At 36.1% G+C, this 21,138-nt stretch overlaps 2 protein-coding genes across 4 annotated transcripts in view; one reads left to right on the top strand and one right to left on the bottom strand.

Annotated features, from left to right (window-relative positions):
- Positions 1–21,138, bottom strand: part of SNF4Agamma (SNF4/AMP-activated protein kinase gamma subunit) — a 501,567-nt gene that overhangs the window by 354,330 nt on the left and 126,099 nt on the right. The window lies entirely within an intron of this gene.
- On the top strand, positions 1,426–20,620 carry Snmp1 (Sensory neuron membrane protein 1). Its single transcript, XM_073979923.1, has 7 exons — positions 1,426–8,494; positions 8,563–8,710; positions 18,228–18,482; positions 18,549–18,845; positions 18,899–19,108; positions 19,168–19,346; positions 19,405–20,620. The coding sequence occupies exons 1-7, from the start codon at positions 8,226–8,228 to the stop codon at positions 19,667–19,669; spliced, it is 1,623 nt and encodes a 540-aa protein (XP_073836024.1). The 5' UTR covers positions 1,426–8,225; the 3' UTR covers positions 19,670–20,620.

The raw sequence follows: 21,138 nt of genomic DNA, 5'->3' as shown, positions 1-21,138 counted from the left end.
TGAAATCGGCGAGTTATTTTCAAATCCGGTCCCGGTTTTTCTCCATCAGCTCTTGTTTTTGAGATATAGCTCAAACTCGGTTTTTACGAGTTTAACCCAGACTTTCGTTATTTTCGGATACAAACAAATATTTTTTTGTGGGTTTTTCGACATAAATATATTAAGGAGATGTTGTACGCTCCATACAAATCGTTTTTGAAATAATTATGGTGAGTATAACCCAAAAAAATATAGAAAATATACGACGGACCTTGTAAAAATTGCATATTTTGAGTACTTTAAGCTGTAATTACGTCATCGGGGGAAGTCATATGATCTTCATATGGTACTCCGGATATGCTTAGGGTGTCTACTATATAATCCAGTATTCAAATGTGTAATATGGCCATGATTCGGCCATAACCTAAAAATCGCCATGAAGACTGCTAAAGGGAAATAATGTACCAGTGATATCATTACCACATTTCAATGGCAATCTTCATGATGATTTTTAGGTTATGGCCGAATGATGGGCGCTATGAACTTTATATTATATATTTGAATACTGGACTATATAGTAGACACCCTAAGCATATCCGCATTGCCATATGAAGATCCTATGACTTCCCCCGATGACGTAATTGCAGCTTAAAATACTCAAAATAAGCAATTTTTACAAGGTCCGTCGTATATTTGCTGTATTTTTTGATATATACTCACCATAACTATTTCAAAAACGATTTGTATCGAGCGTACAACATCTCCTTAATATATTAATGTCGAAAACCCCACAAAAAATATTTGTTTGTATCCGAAAATAACGAAAGTCTGGGTTAAACTCGTAAAAACCGATTTTGAGCTATATCTCAAAAACAAGAGCTGATGGAGAAAAACCGGGACCGGATTTGAAAATAACTCGCCGATTTCATCTAGAAACAACTGCAACTTCGTCTGAAACATTCAACTTTCTCAATTTTGTTGAGCAGTGTTATCTTTCCCTAAAAATTCTTTAAACGAAATCAAAGGTTTATTATTGCAGGGATATAGTAGGACTTTTTTGGAACTTTCGTATCCCTTATGATGAAAACCAGGGCCTTTCTGTCGTCTTTAAATTGTCTGAAAGGGGTTTAAAACGTTTAGAAGGCATTATTACGATAAGGCTCATTTGTTCATAGTATCAACGCATCATGTACAACTCCAAGTTTTAAAATGTCAAACTCTTATACTAACCGTAATTATATCCCATGCGATAAATTCTCAAAGGATGCACACAAGCAATATATTATGAATATGAAGCTCAAGAGGTCTATAGTAATCGATAACGATAACCCGCTTTTCTATATCAATCATATGCGGCTAATATAAGGACCTTGAGACAAATTACTCGCATGAGACGAATTTTCAAAGATGTTTGCAGTCTTTGATTTTGATCGATTTCAATTTTTTTATTTTTACATTCTATATATTTCTATTCTATTACGGTGAGGAAATCTTTCCGGACTCTTACAAGATCTTTCTGGATTTTTACGAGAAAATGTTCTTTGGCTTCTATGAAGAAATCGTACATTCTGTAATTATATCCCATGCGATAAATTCTCAAAAGCTGCACACAAGCAATATATTATGAATATGAAGCTCAAGAGGTCTATAGTAATCGATAACGATAACCCGCTTTTCTATATCAATCATATGCGGCTAATAAAAGGACCTTGAGACAAATTACTCGCATGCAATGAATTTTTAAAGACGTTTGCAGTCTTTGATTTTAAAATCGATTTAATTTTACATTCTATATATTTCCATTCTATTGCAATGAGAAAATCTTTCTGGGCTCTTACGAGATTTTTCTGGATTTTTACGAGAAAATGTTCTTTGGCTTCTATGAAGAAATCGTATATTCTGTAATTATATCCCATGCGATAAATTCTCAAAAGCTGCACACAAGCTATATATTATGAAAATGAAGCTCAAGAGGACTATTGTAATCGATAACCAGCAGACTCTTTTCGATATCAATTCATTAAAGCCTAATAAAAGGACTTTCAGACAAATTACTCGCATGCGATGAATTTTCAAAGACTGCATACATTGATGTTGGTTCTTTATTTTCATTTGTTATCTATTTCCATTCTATTCCAGGCTTCAATGAGGAAATCTTTCTGGGATTCAATGAGATCTTTGTGGAATTGTACGAGCAAATCTTTCTGAGCTGAGCTTCAATGAGATTTTTCATTGCTACTAAATAAAATATTTCTGGGCTTCTATAAGATCTTTCTGATCTTCTTTAATGAGAATATCTTTATGGACTTCTACAAAAAACAAACCTTGATGGCTTTTATCAGCAAATCATTCTGATCTTTGGCGTGATCTGATCTTTATCAGCTTCTATGAGAAGATGTTATTAGACTTTCGCGAGAATATTTTTCTGAATTTCCACAAGATCTATTTGGGCTTCAACAAGAAGATCTTAACGAAATTCTTCTAAAATTTTTTGTGGCCTTTTGTAAGATCTTTGTAGGCTTCGGCTAGAAATCTACAAGAACATTTGTCTACAAGATCTTTCTGGGCGCGTCTGTGGTAAAATATTTCAGGGCTTCTAAGAGAGAGTCTTTCAGAACTTCTACGATAACACCCTTCTGGACTTCTATGAAATATTTATGGACTTCTGTGAGAATATTTGACTGGGATTCTCTTCCTGTATTTATACAAGAAGATCTTTCTGGGCTTCTATGACAAGATCGTTCTGAACTCCTACAAGTAGATATTTCTGGGCTGCAACGAGAAGATCTTTCTGAATTTTTACAAGATCTTATTTGGCTCCTATGATAAAATCTTTCTCGGCTTCTACGGTGAGATCGTTCTGTACAAGAAGATATTTCTGGGCATCATTGAGGAATCATCCAGGACTTTTATAAAAAAATTTCTTCTAAGAGAAGATCTTTCAGGACATCTTTCTGGGTTTTAACAAGAAGATTTTAAAGATTTTCCTGGGCTTTCACGAGATCTTCGTGGGCTTCTATGCTAAACTTTTTCTGGACTTCTATAAAAATATTTGGCTATCTTCTCCGAGAAGATGTTCTTGTATTTAAACAAGTTCTGAGCTGCTACAAGCAGATATTACTGGGGATTAACCGAGAAGATCTTTCTTGATTTCTGCAAGATCTTACGGGGCTTCTCCGAGAAGATCTTTCTGGATCTATTTAGGTTTCAACAAGAAGATCTTTACGAACATTTTTCTGGTCTTTTATAAAAAGATTTTGTAGGCTTCGGCTAGGCATCTACAAGAACATTTGTCTACAAGATCTTTCTGGGCGTCTATGGTAAAATCTTTCTGGGCTTCTAAGAGAGAATCTTTCAGAACTTCTACGATAACACCCTTCTGCACTTCTATGAAATATTTATATACGTCTGTGAGAATATTTGGCTGGTATTGTCTTCCTGTATTTATACAAGAAGATCTTTCTGGGCTTCTATGACAAGATCGTTCTGAACTCCTACAAGCAGATATTTCTGAGTTGCAACGAGAAGATCTTTCTGAATTTCTACAAGATCTTATTTGGCTCCTATGATAAAATCTTTCTAGGCTTCTACGGTGAGATCGTTCGGTACAAGAAGATTTTTCTGGACATAATTGATGAATCATCCAGGACTTTTAATCTTTCTTCTACGAGAAGATCTTTCAGGACATCTTTCTGCGTTTTAACAAGAAGATTTTTAAAAATTTTTCTGTTCTTTCTCGAGATCTTCCTGGGCTTCTATGCTAAAATTTTTCTGGACTTCTATAAAAAATATTTGGCTGGCTGCTCCGAGAAGATCTTCTTGTATTTAAACAAGTTCTGAGCTGCTACAGGCAGATATTTCTGTTATTATCCGACAAAATCTTTCTGGATTTCTACAAGATCTTACCGGGCTTCTCTGAGCAGATCTTTCTGGATTTCTAAAAGATTTTCTGTGCTCCTATGCTAAAATCTTTCTAGGCTTCTTTCTGGATTTCTACAAGATCTCACCGGGCTTCTCTGAGCAGATCTTTCTGGATTTCTACAAGATTTTCTGTTCTCCTAAGCTAAAATCTTTTTGGGCATCTACGATGAGTTTGTCGTGGGCTACACAAGAAGATATTTTTGGACTTCCTTGAGAAAATCATTCTGTACTTCTATAAATAATCTTTTTGGGCTTCAAAAAGAGGATATTTCAGATCTTTTATGAGAACATCTTTCTGGGCTTCAACCAAAATATCTTTCTGGACTTCTAGGAGAAAATCTTTCTGGCCTTTTATACGAAGATTTGTCTGGATTTATACGAGATCTTCCTGGGCTTCAATGCTGAAATATTTCTGGACGTCTATACAAAGATCTTTCTGGACTTCGATAAGAATCCTTTGCTGGCCTTCTCCGGGAATATCTCCCTGTGTCTATACAAAAAGATCTTTCTGGGCACGTAGCAGAAGATCATTCTGGGCCGCTACAGCAGATCTTCCGAGGCTTTACCGAAAAGATCTTTATTTCTTCGTATGCAAATGACGTTTATAGAAGAAGAATTAGGTACAACCTCAAGTTTAATTTCAAATTCTTCTGCTATCAGTTTTGGGAATAACTTTAAGCATATTATCCTACATTCTGCAATTAAATCCCATGCGATAAATTCTCAAAAGCTGCACACAAACAATATGTTATGAATATGACACTAAAGAAGTCTATAGTAATCGATACCGAACACATTATTTTGTATATCAATTCATTTAAGCCCATTGAAATGACTTTAAGACAAATTACTCGCATGCGATGAATTTATCAAAGACTGCACATAAGGTCTTTCTGGTCTTCTTCAAAGAGAATATCTTATGACTTCTTACAGAACATCTTGTTGGCCCTTATTAGAAAATCTTTCCGAGTTTCAGCAAGATTTTTATGGGCTTTTCACAAGAAGATTTATCTGGGCTTCAACAAGAAGACCTTTACGGATTTCTATGTTTTTTTTTCAGGTCGCTTATAATAAGATTTTTCTGGGCTTCTGCTAGACTTCTACAAGACATAAATGAATTCTCCTTCTCTAAATTTTTTTAAAATATACACAATATATATTTTATTGTAGGGAAAGGATTTTTCTGGAATTTATTTTGAAAATTAGGACCCTTTCAGTCGACTTTAAATTGTGTGAAAGGGATTTATAAGTTACAAAGGGCATTATTACGATGAGGCTCATTATTTCCTCGTATCAAAATGTCATTTATTTGGAGATGAAGTAAATACAACCGCAAGTTTAAAAATTTCAAACTCTTCTGTTATCAGTTTTGCTAAATTTATCCTATATTCCGTAATTATATCTCATGCGATAAATTCTCAAAAGCTGCACACAAGCAATATATTATAAATACTGAGCTCTAGAGGTCCGTAGGAATCGATTACGAGCACACTCTTTCTTATATCAATTCATATAAGCCTAATAAAATGACTTTGAAACAAATTACTCGTATGCGATGAATTTTCAAAGACCGCACACATTGATTTTCACTTTAATTTTTAATTTCTATCTATTTCCATTCTATTCTAGGCTTCTATGAGGAAATCGTTCTGGGATTCAATGAGACCTTTCTGGATTGGTATGAGAAAATATTCCTGGGCTGCTGTGAGGAAATCCTCCTAAGATTCAATGAGATCTTTCTGGATTTGTTTGAGGAAATCTTTCTCGGCTTTAACGAGAATTCCTAATATAAATATTTCTGGGCTTCTACAAGATTTTTATGGTCTTCTTCAACGAGAAGATCTTATTGATTTCTAGCCGAAAATCTTGCTGGCCTTTTATCAGAATATCTTTTTGAGCTTCGGCGAAATCTTTATGAGCTTCTATGAGAATATCTTTCTGGACTTCTGTGAGAAGATCTTTCTGAATTTCTTTATAAGAAGATTTTTTTTAGCCGGAAAATTCTTCTTCTTCTACAAGAAAGTCTTACGATTACGTGGTCATTCTGGTACGAATAATATTCCCCATACTAATCTTTCTGGGCTTCAACCTAATTTGTCTGTGCTCCTAAAAATATTTCTTCTGGGACTCTACAACAGTTTTCTGTTCTTCTTCATCGGGAAGGTCTTATGGACTTCTACCAGAAAAGCTTACTAGCCTTTTATCAGAAAATGTTTCAGATGTTTCAGATGTTACTGGACTTTTGCGAGAAGATGTTTCGGAATTTCCACAGGAATATCTATCTGGGCTTGAACATTTTTTCTGGATGTTCACAAGAACATCTTTAGAGACTTCTACAAGAAATCGTTCTAACCTTCTATAAGAACTTTGGAGAAGATCATCCTGGGCTTCAATGCTACAATATTTCTGCACTTCTACACGAAGATCTTTCCGGGCTTCTACGAGAATATTTGGTTGGGTGTATCCGAGAAAATGTTCCTGTATTTATACAAGACGATATTTCTGTGGTCTTCTAGAAGTAGATAATTCTGGGCACCTACATAATCTTTGTGGGACTTCATCGAGAAGATCTTCTCTGAGCATATCGAATGACTTTTATAGAATGATTTTTCTGGGCTTTTGCGAGATCTTTTTGAGCTTCTTTGCTAAGATCTTTCTGGACTTCTACAAGAAGATCTTTTTGGACTTCTATGAGAATATTTGGCTGGGCTTCTCCGAGAAGATTTTTCTGTATTAATTCAAGAACATCTTTCTAGGCTTCTAGGAGAATATGTGGCTTCCTACAAGCAGATCTTTCTGGACTTTTACGAGAAGATCTCATGGGATTTCTGGATTTATACACGATCTTTCTAGGCTCATATGCTAAAATCTTTCTAGGCTTCTTCGATGAGATGATTCTTTGAGAAAATTATACTTTCTTTTATAAAAAATTTCCCTGCGTTTCTAAAAGAGAATCATTTAGAACTTCTGGGAGAACATATTTCTCGGATTTAAGAAGATCTTTTAAGACTTCTGCTAGAAAATCGTTCTGGTCTTCTATGCTAAAATCATTCTGGACTTTTACGAGGAGATCTTGGTGGATTTCTATGAGAATGTTTACCTGGGCTTCTCCGATAAGATCATCCTATATTTATACAAAAAGGTCTTTCTGGATTTCTATGCGAAAACTTTGCTGGACTTCTTGGGGAAGATCTTTCTGGGCTCCTACAAGCAGATCTGTTGATCTTTTTGGATTTCTACAAAATCTTTTCGGGCTTCTATAGGCAAATCTGAAGATCTTTAGAACTTCTACGAGAAAATCATTCTGGGCTTCTTAAAAAACTTGTTCTGACCACTTACATGAAGATTTTCTAGGCTTCGACGGGATCTGTCTAAGATTTCTAAAGTATCTTTCTTGGCTTCTAAGAGGAAATTTCCCTGGGTCTTTACGAGAAGATTGTCCTTAATCTTTTCTACAAGAAAAATCTGGACTTATTGGAAACAAAAGTGTAATCTCTGGGTTTCTATGAGAAAATCTACAGATCTTTCTGCATTTCTAAAAGGCTTTTTGAGCTTCTTCATTAATACATTTCTGGGCTTCTGTGAGAAGATACTTGTGTATACTTTTTATATGGTATGTTTAGCTAAGCTCGAAGCAACTATCATCTGTCACTGAGGCATACTTCTTCTTCCAACTGTAATCTCAACAGCTTAGAATTTATAAAATGTGTGTTTTATTTCATTTCCACAGACAACTTATAATTGAAACGAGGAAATAATGGTAATAATCAGCATTTTTTCAATATATATTTTTTTCTCAGAGACGACGATTTTCCCTTGGCATACATATGTATGTAGGCACACACATATATACATATATGTATTTGTAGATTATTTTAATATAAAGTGCAACAATTGCCGCAGTAATATGTAGTTGCTGCAGCAACAAACGTTTTTGTCGACATTTATTGTTTCACATGAAACGAATCGAAAAATGAAAAAAGCGTTTTGTTTTTGACTGCAAAAGTTCGCACGTATCATCCAAGTCAGCCATTAGAAAAAAAGTAAATTGTTAAGGGTATTTTGAAAAAAAAAATCTAAGGAGGAATATTATTACTTCAAATTGGCAATAAGTCAGTCGAAACGAGCTATTCAAACAAAACGGTTGTCTTAAATCAAAAAAATCTAATCGACCTTAAGCTAACTTTCACAAAGATATTTGGAATTTAAAAAAAAAAAATCTCATAAAACCCACAACGGCTTTGGAATATAATCTTCGTTATTTTTTCACTTTTCTAAAATTTCGTAAATTTCTAAAACGTTTGAGAGAGCCAAAAACGCTGAAAATGAAAATAAATCGCACGAAATTGTTAATAGTATCGGGTAGCGTTTTTGTTTTTGCCATTTTGAATGGTTGGTTAATATTTCCGAAAATCTTGAAATTTATTCTCAAGAAACAGGTTAACTTGAAACCTGGTTCCGATATTCGTGAGCTGTGGGAAAATACTCCATTTCCGTTGCATTTTTATTTTTACGTATTCAATATAACAAATCCTGAGGGATTTGCGAGGGGAGAGAAACCACATTTGCGGGAAGTTGGGCCATATGTTTTTGAGTAGGTTTTTAAAAAAGGAAAATTAATTGAAGAAATTTGTAAAAATATTTTTTTTTTTTTTTTTGAAGTGAATGGAAATCAAAATATGATCTGGTCGATGATGATGAAGAGGATACGGTTTCATATAATATGCGCAATGTTTTCATCTTTAATGCCGAGGCTTCAAAGCCATTGACAGGCGAAGAAGTTTTTACAATTATTCATCCATTGATTGTGGTAAGTTGTGGAAGAGATTGGATTACATAGAAAATTTATATCATGCAAGAATAGCTACCGGATTTTTAGAATGTCACGCTGCTAATTATACCCTACACCACTATGTGGGGAGGGTATTATAAGTTGGTTTTGGCCAAAAAGTTTGTAACGCATCGAAATAATGGTCGTAGACCCATACTTATATATATCAAAATGAATGTCTCGACGAGCTGAGTCGATCTGGCTATGTGTGTCCGTCCGTCAGTCCGTCCGTCCGTCCGTCTGTCCATCTAAACCTTGTAATCACGCTACAGGTCGCAATTTTGATCGGATAGTCACCAAATTTTGGACGTTGATGAGGGTCCCGGAGGGGAAGAAGCCTATTGATTTTGGTGATGGTCGGATAATATTCATGGGTCGGAATGGGCAAAAAACTTATTTTCGGAAAAAGTCAACGTTTTATTTCAAAGCGAATATCTCAGTATCTATAAGGGGTGTATTAAAAGCAGAAAATGTCACCTTTACAGCGATGTATGGTAGGTTGCCGTAGGTGGTCAAACAACGAAGATATCGCAATAGTCGCTTATAGAACCCAACTTTTCATTTATTCGATTTTAATTCTAATGAGGAATAACACAGCTTTTGTTGGATACTTTCTAAAAACAAAACCTGGCTATGAAAGTAGAAAATCCTGTCTTTACAATGATGCAAAGTAGGTTAGCGTAGGTGGCCAAATAACGGAGATATCACAATAGTCGGTAATACATCCAATTTTTCCACTTTTAAAGAAATCACGCTACAGGTCGTAATTTTGATCGGATCGTAACCAAATTTTTGGTGTTGATGGGGATCCCGCAGGGGAAAAAGCCTATTTATTTTGGTGATGGTCGGATAATATTTAGGGGTCGGAATGTGCAAAAAACTTTTTTGGAGAAAAAGACAATGTTTTTTTCCAAACCGAATATCTTCTATAGGGGGTATGCCAAAAGCAAAACCTGCTAATGAATGTAGAAAATATCGCCTTTGCAACGATGTTTGAGGTGGTCAAACAACGAAGATATCGCAATAGCCGCTAATAGAGCACAACTTTTCATTTTTGCGATTTTAATAATAATGACGAATATGACAGCTTTGGTTGGGGACCTTCCAAAAACAAAGTCTGACGATGAAAGTAGAAAATCCCATCTTTACAATGATGCAAAGTAGGTTGGCGTAGGTGGCCAAATAACGGAGATATCGCAATAGTCGTTAATACATCCCATTTTTCCATTCTTTGTAATTACGCTACAGGTCGCAATTTTGATCGGATCGTCACGAAATTTTGGGTGTTAATGGGGGTCCCACAGAGGAATAAACCTATTGATTTTGGTAATGGTCGGATATTATTCAGGGGTCGGAATGTGATGGTTGATGGTTGGCATCCATCCCACTTTTCCATTTTTTATTTGAGTTATTCTGACGATGCACTTAAACGCGTTTCAATAAAATTGACCTGTATTAATGAAGACATTCAGAGCAAAGGCGCTAAGCTATCCCAATTTTAATATTTTGAATTTTACCAGTCAAAAGCTTATGCACAGGGGAAGTGGTGTAGGGTATCACATAGTCGGCACCGACCCGACTATAGCCTTGGCTCACTTGTTAATAATTAGAAAACTCTAAAGATTATTTACTCGACGAAATCAGAGGTCACAGGTCACATAAAAACATAAATTAATTTGCGGAATTCTTATATATTTTCCCTTGAAAATAAAAATAAAATATTGGATTTTTTCTTTAAAATTTCTTCCGGGCCTTTTACGAATATTTTATCGTCGATGAGATGCTTCTTGGTTTTAACGAGAAAAAAAATTTCCCTTGAAAATAAAAATAAAATATTAGATTTTTTCTTTAAAAATTCTTCCGGGCCTTCTACGAATATTGTATCTTCAATGAGATGCTTCTTGGCTTCAATGGGAAAATTATTCTTGGATTCTTCAAGAAGATCTTTCAGGGCTACTATTCCAATATATTTCTGTAAATATCCAATAAGTTCTACAAGAACATTTTCTGAACTTCCATCAGAAGGCTTTTCTAAACTTTTATAGAGTGATTTTGTCTGCGCTTCTATGAAAAGATCTTTCTGCACTTCTTAGAAATTTCTTACTTACTTACTTACTTAGCTGGCCTTTTACAGAACATTTGTTCCATAAGCCGAACTAAGAAAAAATCTCCAATCCTCTCTGTTTGCTGCTGTATTTTCCCAATCTGGGATATGTAGTTTACTGATATCTCGTTTCACTTGTTCGCTCCAACGAAACTTTGGCCTTCCAGATCTGCGAGAACCTCCATGCGGCCCGTATTTATACGCCTTTTTAGCGGGTTCATCATCACTCATTCTTATAACATGGCCTAGCCAACGCAATCGCTGCATCTCGATACGTTTAACAATATTGATGTCGTTGTATAGCAGATACAGCTCGTGGTTCATGGGACGTCGATATTCGCCGTCAACGCAGATTGGTCCGTAGATCTATCGAAGAATTTTTCTCTCAAACACACCAAGCACTGCCATGTCTGCTTGCGCAAGTACCCAGGCTTCGGAGCCATACATCAGCACGGGTAGTATCAGTGTTTTGTAGAGCGTTATTTTTGTTTGACGAGATGTGGCTTTGTTTTTAAACTGCTTACTTAAACCAAAGTAGCATCTGTTGGCCAATACAATTCTTCTTTTTATTTCACAACTGATGTCGTTTGTTGTGTTTACGGAGGTGCCGAGGTAGACGAAGTCTTTTACTACCTCAATATTATAGGAACCAACTTCCACAGTCGGTCCGAGCTCAATGGACGCATTGCGCGTCGACACCATCAACTTGGTCTTCTCACCGTTTACCGCCAGACCCACTTTAGCAGATTCTCCTTCGACCTTTATAAAGGTATCAGTTACTTCTTTTACTGATCGGCCCATGATGTCTATATCATCAGCATAAGCAAGTAACATGTGACTATTGGTGTAGATTGTGCCACTTCTTTTGACGTTTGCCTCTCGTATAACCTTTTCTAGCAGGATGTTGAAGAGGTCACACGAAAGGATGTCTCCTTGTCTGAAACCTCTTTTGGTACCAAACTCTTCGGTTCTTTCCTATTTTAACTGAGGACCTCGTGTCAGTTAAAGTCATTTTACAAAGCCGGATGAGCTTTGCGGGAATACCATGTCTGGCTTGGAATACCTTTGAACGCAGCGGGCTGTCGAAGGCTGCTTTATAATCGACAAAAAGGTGGTAGGTGTCGATCTGCATCTCTTGGGTCTTCTCCAGGATTTGCCGCAGGGTAAATATCTGGTCAATGGTGGACTTGCCAGGTGTAAAGCCGCATTGGTATGGTCCAATTATCTCGTTGACCATAGGCTTTAGTCGTTCGCACAATATCCCTGACACGATCTTGTAGGCAATAGGGAGTAGACTTATGCCCCTATACTAGTTAGAGCATACAGTCTTATCTCCCTTCTTGTGGACGGGGCACAGGATACTCAGGTTCCAATCGTCGGGTACTCGTTCTTCCCGCCAGGTGCTAACTAGCTGATGAATACACCTTATCAGCGTGTCGCCTCCGGTCTTGAACAGCTCGGCTGGTAAGCCATCGGCCCCTGCTGCCTTATTATTCTACAGCCGATTTATTGCTGTCTTTACCTCATCTTGGCTGGGCGGTATACATTCAATACCATCTTCTGGGATTGGGACTGTGGTATCTTCGTCGTCTTCGCTGCTATTGGATACCAACAGATTTTAAAAATGTTCTTTCCATATCCTGAGTACACTATCTGTATCAGTTACCAAATTACCTTGCTGGTCTCTACAGAAGGATGTGCCTGTACCAAAGCCATCAGTTTGATGCTTGACTCTTTGGTAGAATTTTCGGACTTCATTCTGGCTCCTGTACATCTCGATTTTTTCACACTCCCGCTTTTCCATCTCTCTCTTTTTCCTGCGGAAAAGACGTTTCTCCTCTCTCCTTTTCTCCCTGTATCTCTCTCGTGCACTACGCGTTGCTACGGATTGTAAAGTAGCCTTATATGCCGCATTTTTCTCTTCGGTGGCAGCACGACACTCCTCATCATACCATGGATTCCTTGGTGGAGGTCTCTGATATCCAAGTATGGATTTTGCGGCTGTTTGCATGGAGTGGGCAATGCTTTGCCATTGCGCTGATATGTTATCGGGATGAGGAGTGCTTTGATTAAGCAATTGGGCTAGTTGAGTGGAATATGCTGTGGCTATCTGTTGTGATTGCAGCTTACCGATGTCTAACTTTCGTGTTGAAATACCCATTTTAATAAACGAAAATTGTCGTATGCAATTTTTCCAACAGACTTTCTAAATTAAATAAATTAGATTTCGTGCCCTGTGGATCCTTACAATACCATCTTTAAATTGTTTTTCTGGCTCTCCGGCGAAAATTTCTTTTGTTTATCTTTAATGAGAAAATCTTTCTGGGCTACTACGAGAAGATTCTTCTGCACTTCTATGGGAAAATCTTTTAGAATTTCTACAAAGTCATACTAGATTTCTATCACTAGCCTTTCAGGGTTTCTACTAGAAGATATTTCAGGACTTGTTTGAGAACATATTTCTCGGCATATCTGTGGACTTCTACGAGAACAAAAGACTTTTTCTATAAACGAAATTTTTCTGCGCTTCTGTGAGAAAGTCATACTGGCATCTTACGAAAAGATGTTCTTGACCTTCAATGAGAAAATCTTTCGGGGCTTATATGGTAAAATGCTTCTGATCTTCTACCGAAAAATCTTTCTAAATTTCTATAAACATTATTCTAGACTTCTACAAAATTTCTCCCTGGACTTTTATGTCAGGACTTTCTAAGAGAACATATTTGTGAGTATATTCACAGAATTCTGCTACAACTATTTTTTCGCCTTTATAAGATTTCGTTTTGGGCTTCGGCAAAATCTTTCTTGACATCTATAAGAACAATTTTCTGGGCTTCTTTGAGAAAATATTTCCGGGCTTTTAGGTGAATAACTTTAGAACTCCTACGAGAGAAGATGTTTCTGAACTCCACGAAGAAATTTATTCTGGACTACAAGACCTTTCAGGACTACTAAGAGAAGATATCTCTGAACTTCTACGAGAAATCTTTGACATCTATAAAAAAAAAACTTTCTCCAATACAATTTGAGGTTGGTTAAAAACCAGGAGACTTCAAAGCCATTTAAGAGACTTTCCTGTTTATAGAAGACCTTAAAGTGGTTTGTATCTAACGAAAACATTTAGGAAGTCTTCTACCTATAGTAACCCCTTCAGAGGATTTCAATATATCGATCTTGAGGTCGTATTTTTACCTTTTATTCTACAGATTATATTTAGAAGATTTTCTTTTGTCTACAGAAGACCTTTATGGGTTCCTCTACCTACATTAGAACTGAAGAAGACTTTTCTAAGATCTTCCATCTAAAGAAGAAATGTGAGATATATATGTATAGGCGTAAGACCTTTAGTTGGTCTTCTTTTGGTAAAATAAGACTTTTATATACAGAAGACTTCTTGCAGAAGAAAATACCTTTAGAAAATCTTCTATCTACGGAATTCCATCTATAGAAGTTATTTACTATGTCTCATATCCATAAAACATATTTTTTTTTTTGGATTACTTTCAATAGAAAACGTTCATCTTCTGTATGTAGAAGACACTTAGGAGGTACGAACGACCTTAAGAAGGTTTCTAACGAGGTTTTCTATCTGTAGAAGACCTTTAGGAGGTCTTCTTTCTATATTCAAGAGGCTGGTGATACCGAAAGATGAAATGCCATATTCGTCAAGGGCATATTCCTGAAATAATTTGTAATAAAAATATGTTGGTATTAACATGTATGGTCTCTTTCGTAAGACATCCGCTAACAGACTCCCCAACTCGTTGTGGAGCCGTTCGAATACTACATAAAGTCGTATCCCATCAATGAAAATTGCGGTTGTGGGTGTATCAGGGCGTTGGTTAGTATTTTCCTCGATTTTTTCTACACTCCACCATAATATGGAGGGTATAATTAAATTTGTCATTCCGTTTATAACACATCGAAATATTCATCGGAGACCCCATAAAGTATATTTATTCTTAATCAGGATCCGACGTCTGTTGAAAGCATGTTACAGATCGCAATTATTAAGATAGAGCTTTGTAATTTAGTATAGAAGTTTCCATTACTCCTAGGATGTTTGGGATGACAAATGGGCTATATCGGTCCACGTTATGATATAGCCCCCATAGCACGGTACCCCCATAGAACGGCCTCATTATCACAACGAAATGGCAGAAATTTGGTACTTAGGCTTCGTTGGGGGTATAAAACTTTCCCCCAGAAATTTATCGGTATGGGTCCACGCCTTAGCATAGTCCCCATAGAACGGCACCACCCGATTTTCGGTATTTTGAAGGTTTTAGCCTCACTGAAATGGCTGAAATTTGGTACTCAGGGGGTATAAAACGTTCCCCCAGAATTTTGTCGGTATATGTCCACTCCTTAGTATAGCCCCCATAGAACGGTACCTCCCTATTTCAGGTATTTTGAAGGTAGTGGCCACAATAATCCACCGAAATGGCTGAAATTTGGTATTTGGTCTTTATTTGGATTATTTAACGTTCCATATGAAATTTGCCAGTATAGGTCCACGCCTTCATATAGCCCCCTTAGAACGGTACCACCCGATTTTCGGTATTTTCAAGGTTTTAACCTCATTATCACATCGAAGTGGCTGAAATGTGGTACTTAGTCTTTGTTGGGTGTATAAAACTTTCTCCCAGAAAATTGTCGATATAGGTCCACGACTTCATATAGCCCTCATAGAACGGTATCTCCCTATTTCCAATATTTTGAAGGTTGTGACGTCAATATCCCACCGAAAGACTGAAATTAGAAGTGTTATTTATTTGTTATTTAGTCTTCCATGGGGTCATAACAAATTCCAGAAGAGATTTATCAGCGTAGGTCCGGGGGTTCCTATATCCCCCATAGAAGTGTACCTTCTAATTTTCGGTATTTGAAGGTTTTACCGAAAAATCGGAAATTTGGTATTTAGTCTTCTTTGAGTCTTAAAAATTTTCCGCCAGAAATTTGTAGGTTAGGGTGGGGCGATTTGAACACCACCATGGGCGCCTGGATTTTCTGATTATTGGGATTGTACTGAGCAAAAAAGGCCACTAGAACATATGTCTACGGTGAAAATCGAGCCCCCGGATTTTGACTTGAAGTTTTTTTCAAGGTTTTTTTGGATATTTTGGCATATATGTAACAGCCAAACCACTGAGATTTTCGATCCAACACAAAGACAAAAATTGTAGCCAAGACAATAATTAAGAACTCTTTAGTACATCGCAAAAGCATTGAAACGCTCCCTCAGGCAGTTATGGCCCCGAGAAAGTGCACATTTTTCGTAAAATATCGATAAATTACACTGTGCTACAAAATTTGACTCAAAGTCAGTGGGTGGAAATTTCCTTTTGAAGATGAAAGACCTTGGTGAGTGTACTAAGAACGCAAAAAGAAATTTTCAGAATAGGTCAGGTTTCTGAGATATGGTGTGGCCAAAAGTCAAAATCCGGGGGCTCGATTTTCACCGTAGACGTATGGTCTAGTGGAATTTTTTGCTCAGTACAATCCCAAGAATCAGAAACTCCAGGCGCACACTATCACTTTTCTCCTTCCATACAAATCGCCCCGGCCTATTGTAGGTATAGATCGATGTTTTGATATAGCCCCCATGCAACGATACCTCCCGCATTTCGGTATTGTGAAGGTTAACCTCATTGTTTTACCGAACTTGCTGAAATTTGATATTAAGTCAATATTTACATTAAGCAATTTTCCTTGCGGCAATTGTCAGTTCGTCGATGAGGGAGGGTTTTGATAGGCAAAGGGTTACCATATGCCTCACCTCTCTCTCCTTCAAACTGATAATTGCCGCAAGGAAACTTGCCTAATGTAAATATGGACTTAGTCTTCTTCATAAACGAAAGGAAACTAATTGTTCCATATTACTTCAATACAACTCGTGGTGGAGGGTATAACAAGATCGGCCCGGCCGTTCTTAGTTGCTTAAAGTTTCGAGAGTCTTGCGGCGTCATATGTTTTTAGCTGAAATTGTTAAGGTGTAACCAATTTGGTTCGAATATCTACTATATCAGTCCATTCCTTCAGTTACTTTCCATACAAAATTTCAGAAATGTTCGCTTGGATTTTTTTTGCAATAGCTTGTTCTCGCTGCCGCTATTAAAACGTTACTATTTTTTGGGACCAGGGACTCTAAAAGAAACCCGCAGACACCGACTAAAATAACTGAATGACTGAAAAAGAATATATAATTATCTTAGAAATAAAAATTGAGCTCAGAATTTCAATCGATCATATTTTGCCAATTTAATTATGGAATTCCTACTGTCCGCAAAAACACATTTAAAAATTTTTATTGTAAACATCCCTACGGTGCTTTTAAAAAATTCACTCTACGGACATGCCTACAGCGTTATTTCTCATGCAGAGATTCCTACTATCCCTGTCTACTATTCTCAAAAATCAAAAAAAAAATTAATCTCCATAAAAAATTATATTATTTTTCGGTATTCAACGTGAATCCAATACCATTTTAACACCAATTGATAAGAAATCTATACAAAAAAGTGGCCAAATTCGAATTTATTAAATGTTGATGTTCCTACTGACCCTATCTACTGATTACAAACTTTGCGTTTTATACCTTAGAAAAAAATTAATATTTTTGGAATTAAAAATTGAACTTCTAAAAGCCTTAGAATCAATCGATTGCATGCAAAATAAGTGGCAAATAATATAAGTATAAAGGCAATTTAAATTTGTGATTCCTACTGTCCCTATATACTACCTGAAAAAATTTAAAACATATATTTTTTTTTTAAATTTAATAATAACGTGTAGGGTTTTTTAAAGTAAAACCAAGTCGCAACTTATATATGGAGAAAACATAGCTTTCAAATTTAATATTTCAAAAAAAATCTCTGAAAAACTTTTCAAAGAAATTGAAAGGAAAAATTGCAACATTTCCATAAAATATTTCCTATCTAGTCTTTTTATTTTGATTTACAAAAATTCACCGTTTATGCCTTTTCTCAAAATTTCCCTTAAAATCTCAATTGAGTTGCTCCGCAATTCAAGCATTTACACAATCTGTCATTATACGCCCATACCGCCTTCACATATTATCCATAATCGTTGGCAATTATGGCCAATTACTTTATTAGCCTTTGTTGAAATATAAAATTGAAATTCCCAAGCAACATACAAACCGTTAGGTGATGACTATATTTGGCACTGAGGCACGTCAAATACAAGCAAACAAACATATGATTTAAAGACAATGTGCATTGCATACTTTTAGGCTGAATGGAAAGGGATGGATTATTAAATTTAAATGTTTTTCCAGAATGTGAGGGGAAAAAATTAAGCTAATAAATAATGCCATGTAATATGAAATAATTCTACAAGAATAATTAATTTAATTTGATTTTTTGCCAGCCCATATCCGTTGTTGTCCAGCGAGAACGTGCCGCCATGATGGAATTGGTATCCAAGGCCATTGGGATAGTATTCAAAGATCAAAAGGCCACATTGACGACTAGTTTTATGGATATATTCTTTCGTGGCATAAGTGTGGATTGTTCATCGGATGAATTTGCTGCCAAGGCTTTGTGTACGGCATTCTATACGGGGGAAGTGAAACAGGCTACACAAGTAAATGATACCCATTTTTTGTTTTCCTTTATGGGCAGGGTAAGAAGAAAAAGTCCTCAAGGAGAAATTTGAAAAAAAAAATAATAACACATTTTTATTTCTTAGGCCAATAACTCTGATGCCGGTCGCTTTACCGCCTGCCGTGGTGTTAAAAATGTCCACAAAATGGGCACAATTTTGAAATTTGCCGATGAACCTGAACTGGATGTTTGGGCGGGTGATGCCTGTAATCAGTTTAAGGGTACCGATTCCACTGTGTTTCCACCATTTCTACACAAAGATGAGGGTTTGTGGGCCTTTACCCCCGATCTGTGTCGTTCTTTGGGTGCCCATTATGTAAGGAAGTCCTCATATGCTGGTCTGCCGGCCAGTTATTTTACCTTGGATTTTGGAGATATAAGGGTAAGGTAGTGTGAGAGGAAAATTAAAATAATTTGCGGTTTTTTTCTATTTAGGGTGATCCTGAGCTCCATTGTTTTTGTGATGATCCCGAAGATTTGGACACTTGTCCACCCAAGGGCACCATGAGTTTAAGTGCCTGTGTGGGAGGACCTTTATTGGCTTCTCTGCCACATTTTTATAATGCTGATCCTGCCCTAATTGCTGGAGTGGAGGGCCTCAACCCCAATGAACATGATCATGCAATTTACATAGATTTTGAATTGGTGAGGAACCTCAAAAAATAAGAAAATGGCAAAAATTAAAAAATAAATATTTTTTATAGATCTCTGGCACTCCCTTGCGTGCCGCCAAACGTTTGCAATTCAGCATGGACATAGAACCGGTGGCACAAATTGAGCCAGTGGCAAATATACCCAAGGTTGTGCTGCCATTATTTTGGGTAGAGGAGGGAGCAGCCTTGAATAAGACCTACACCAATATGCTGAAATATACATTGTTTTTGTAAGTCCAAGTACAATAATTGGCTTAATAGGTAATTTATTAAATTCCTTCTTTCCAGGGGTCTCCGCTTCAATGCCGGCCTACGCTGGACTTTGATTACCTTGTCCTTGGTTGGCATGATGGCCAGTGGTTATTTGTTTATGAAAAAATCGGATAGCTTAGATATAACCATACCACCAAAAATGACTGACAATAAAGTAATGGCTGTGAAGCGTTCCATGCCACCCATGACCAATGAAAACACGCCCGAAAAGCAATCATCTCCACCACCGCCACCTTTAACACAGGTGGATTTGTCAAATCCCAAGGTGGAGAAGTATTAAGGAAAACAAAAATACACTCTTGGCGAACATAGTTCATTATGTTTTAAGTAAAGGGAAACAAAACCTTTGTAGAGATTTAAATAAAAATATATGCACCGGAAAATTTATATAAATTTATAGCGAAATTATAGAGATTTGCCTTTAAAATCCTCACTCATAACTCTTGATTCTTGTATAATAATAGAAAAAAATTTCCTAGGGGTGAGATTATTGTAAGCCATTTCACATACATACATAGATTCCTACTGACCCTATCTACTTTCTATAGAACTCTGCTCTGTTGCAGACAGCAGAAATGGTAATTTGTCATATCATACCAATAAAATGCAAAATAAAATCCATAAAGGTCGTATGACATGAAATCAATTCAAAGCAGAGCTCCGAATACTTGAATTCGTTCAATTTGAGGGGGGCAAATTGCCCCCTTCCCCCACCCAAACAAAAACTCACCCCATACCTCAAAAAAATTTGACACACCTCCACCAAAAAATTGCACTCAAAAAAACTTACAACCTCCCCCCAAATTTTCACTTGCGAGTAAATCGGAGCTCTGATTCAAAGAAGATAACTAAATGTAAAGTCCATCAAGCTCCGATATTCCTACTGATGCTATCTACTATGTATATACAAACAATATTTTGTTTTTCACAAAAAATATATATAAAAACTTTCACACACCCTTATAATATTTATATTAAAATTCAGACATGCAAATGAAATTTATAGAAGTTTCATGAACACATCTGAAGAAACCAATTTTATCAACCAATAAATTTTTAACAATATCAACATTAGGGGATTTTCAAAAAATTAGATTCCTACAGTCAACAACTACAAAAAAAAAAATGTCGCAAATCCTACTAACATAATAAAATTACACTATTTTACTATATAAAAATGTTATACAACACCATTTCAAGTCCCAATGATAATAAATCTATGCAAAAGATAGATTCATGTGAGTTTTATTAAATGTTGGAATTCCTACTGACCCCATATACTATACAGAAATGTTGTGTTTTTTTTCAAATACAAGAAAATTTAAAATTATTAGAAATAAAATTTGAAACTTCAGAATCAGTTGATCTTATGGGAAAGAATATGAAAAAATAAAAATGTTGAGAAAAAATTCTATTTGAGATTCCTACTGTCCCTATACTACTCAAAAATAAAAATAAATTATATTTTTTTATAAAAAAAAACAACAAACAAATAAAAAACAAAATCGTTAAAGCTTACAGATAAACCTCGCGAGGTCTTCTATAGACAGAAGAACTCTTGAGGTCTATAGAAAGAAGATCTCCTGAGGCCTTCTATAAACAGAAGACCTTTGGAGGTATTCTTTAGTCTTTTGAGATCTTTTACACTTCTTGTGGTGTTTTACAGGCACCAAAATACCTTTTGAGGTCTTCTACATGCAACAGAAGACTATTGAAGTCTTCAATAGGAGACTGAAGGTCTTCAGGTCT

Source organism: Musca autumnalis, unplaced genomic scaffold (genome assembly GCF_047663935.1).
Source record: "Musca autumnalis isolate F117 unplaced genomic scaffold, ASM4766393v1 scaffold_1, whole genome shotgun sequence".
NCBI lineage: Eukaryota > Metazoa > Arthropoda > Insecta > Diptera > Muscidae > Musca > Musca autumnalis.
The sequence above is the reverse complement of the archived record's forward strand: the minus strand, read 5'-3'. Positions and strand labels throughout refer to the sequence as shown.

Excerpts from the sequence above, each read along its gene's own strand:
- Snmp1 (XM_073979923.1), top strand. The coding sequence starts at position 8,226 with ATGAAAATAAATCGCACGAAATTGTTAATAGTATCGGGTAGCGTTTTT. Across the intron at positions 8,711-18,227 it reads TTATTCATCCATTGATTGTG|CCCATATCCGTTGTTGTCCA; the intron begins GTAAGTTGTGGA and ends ATTTTTTGCCAG. Across the intron at positions 18,846-18,898 it reads TGGATTTTGGAGATATAAGG|GGTGATCCTGAGCTCCATTG; the intron begins GTAAGGTAGTGT and ends TTTTCTATTTAG.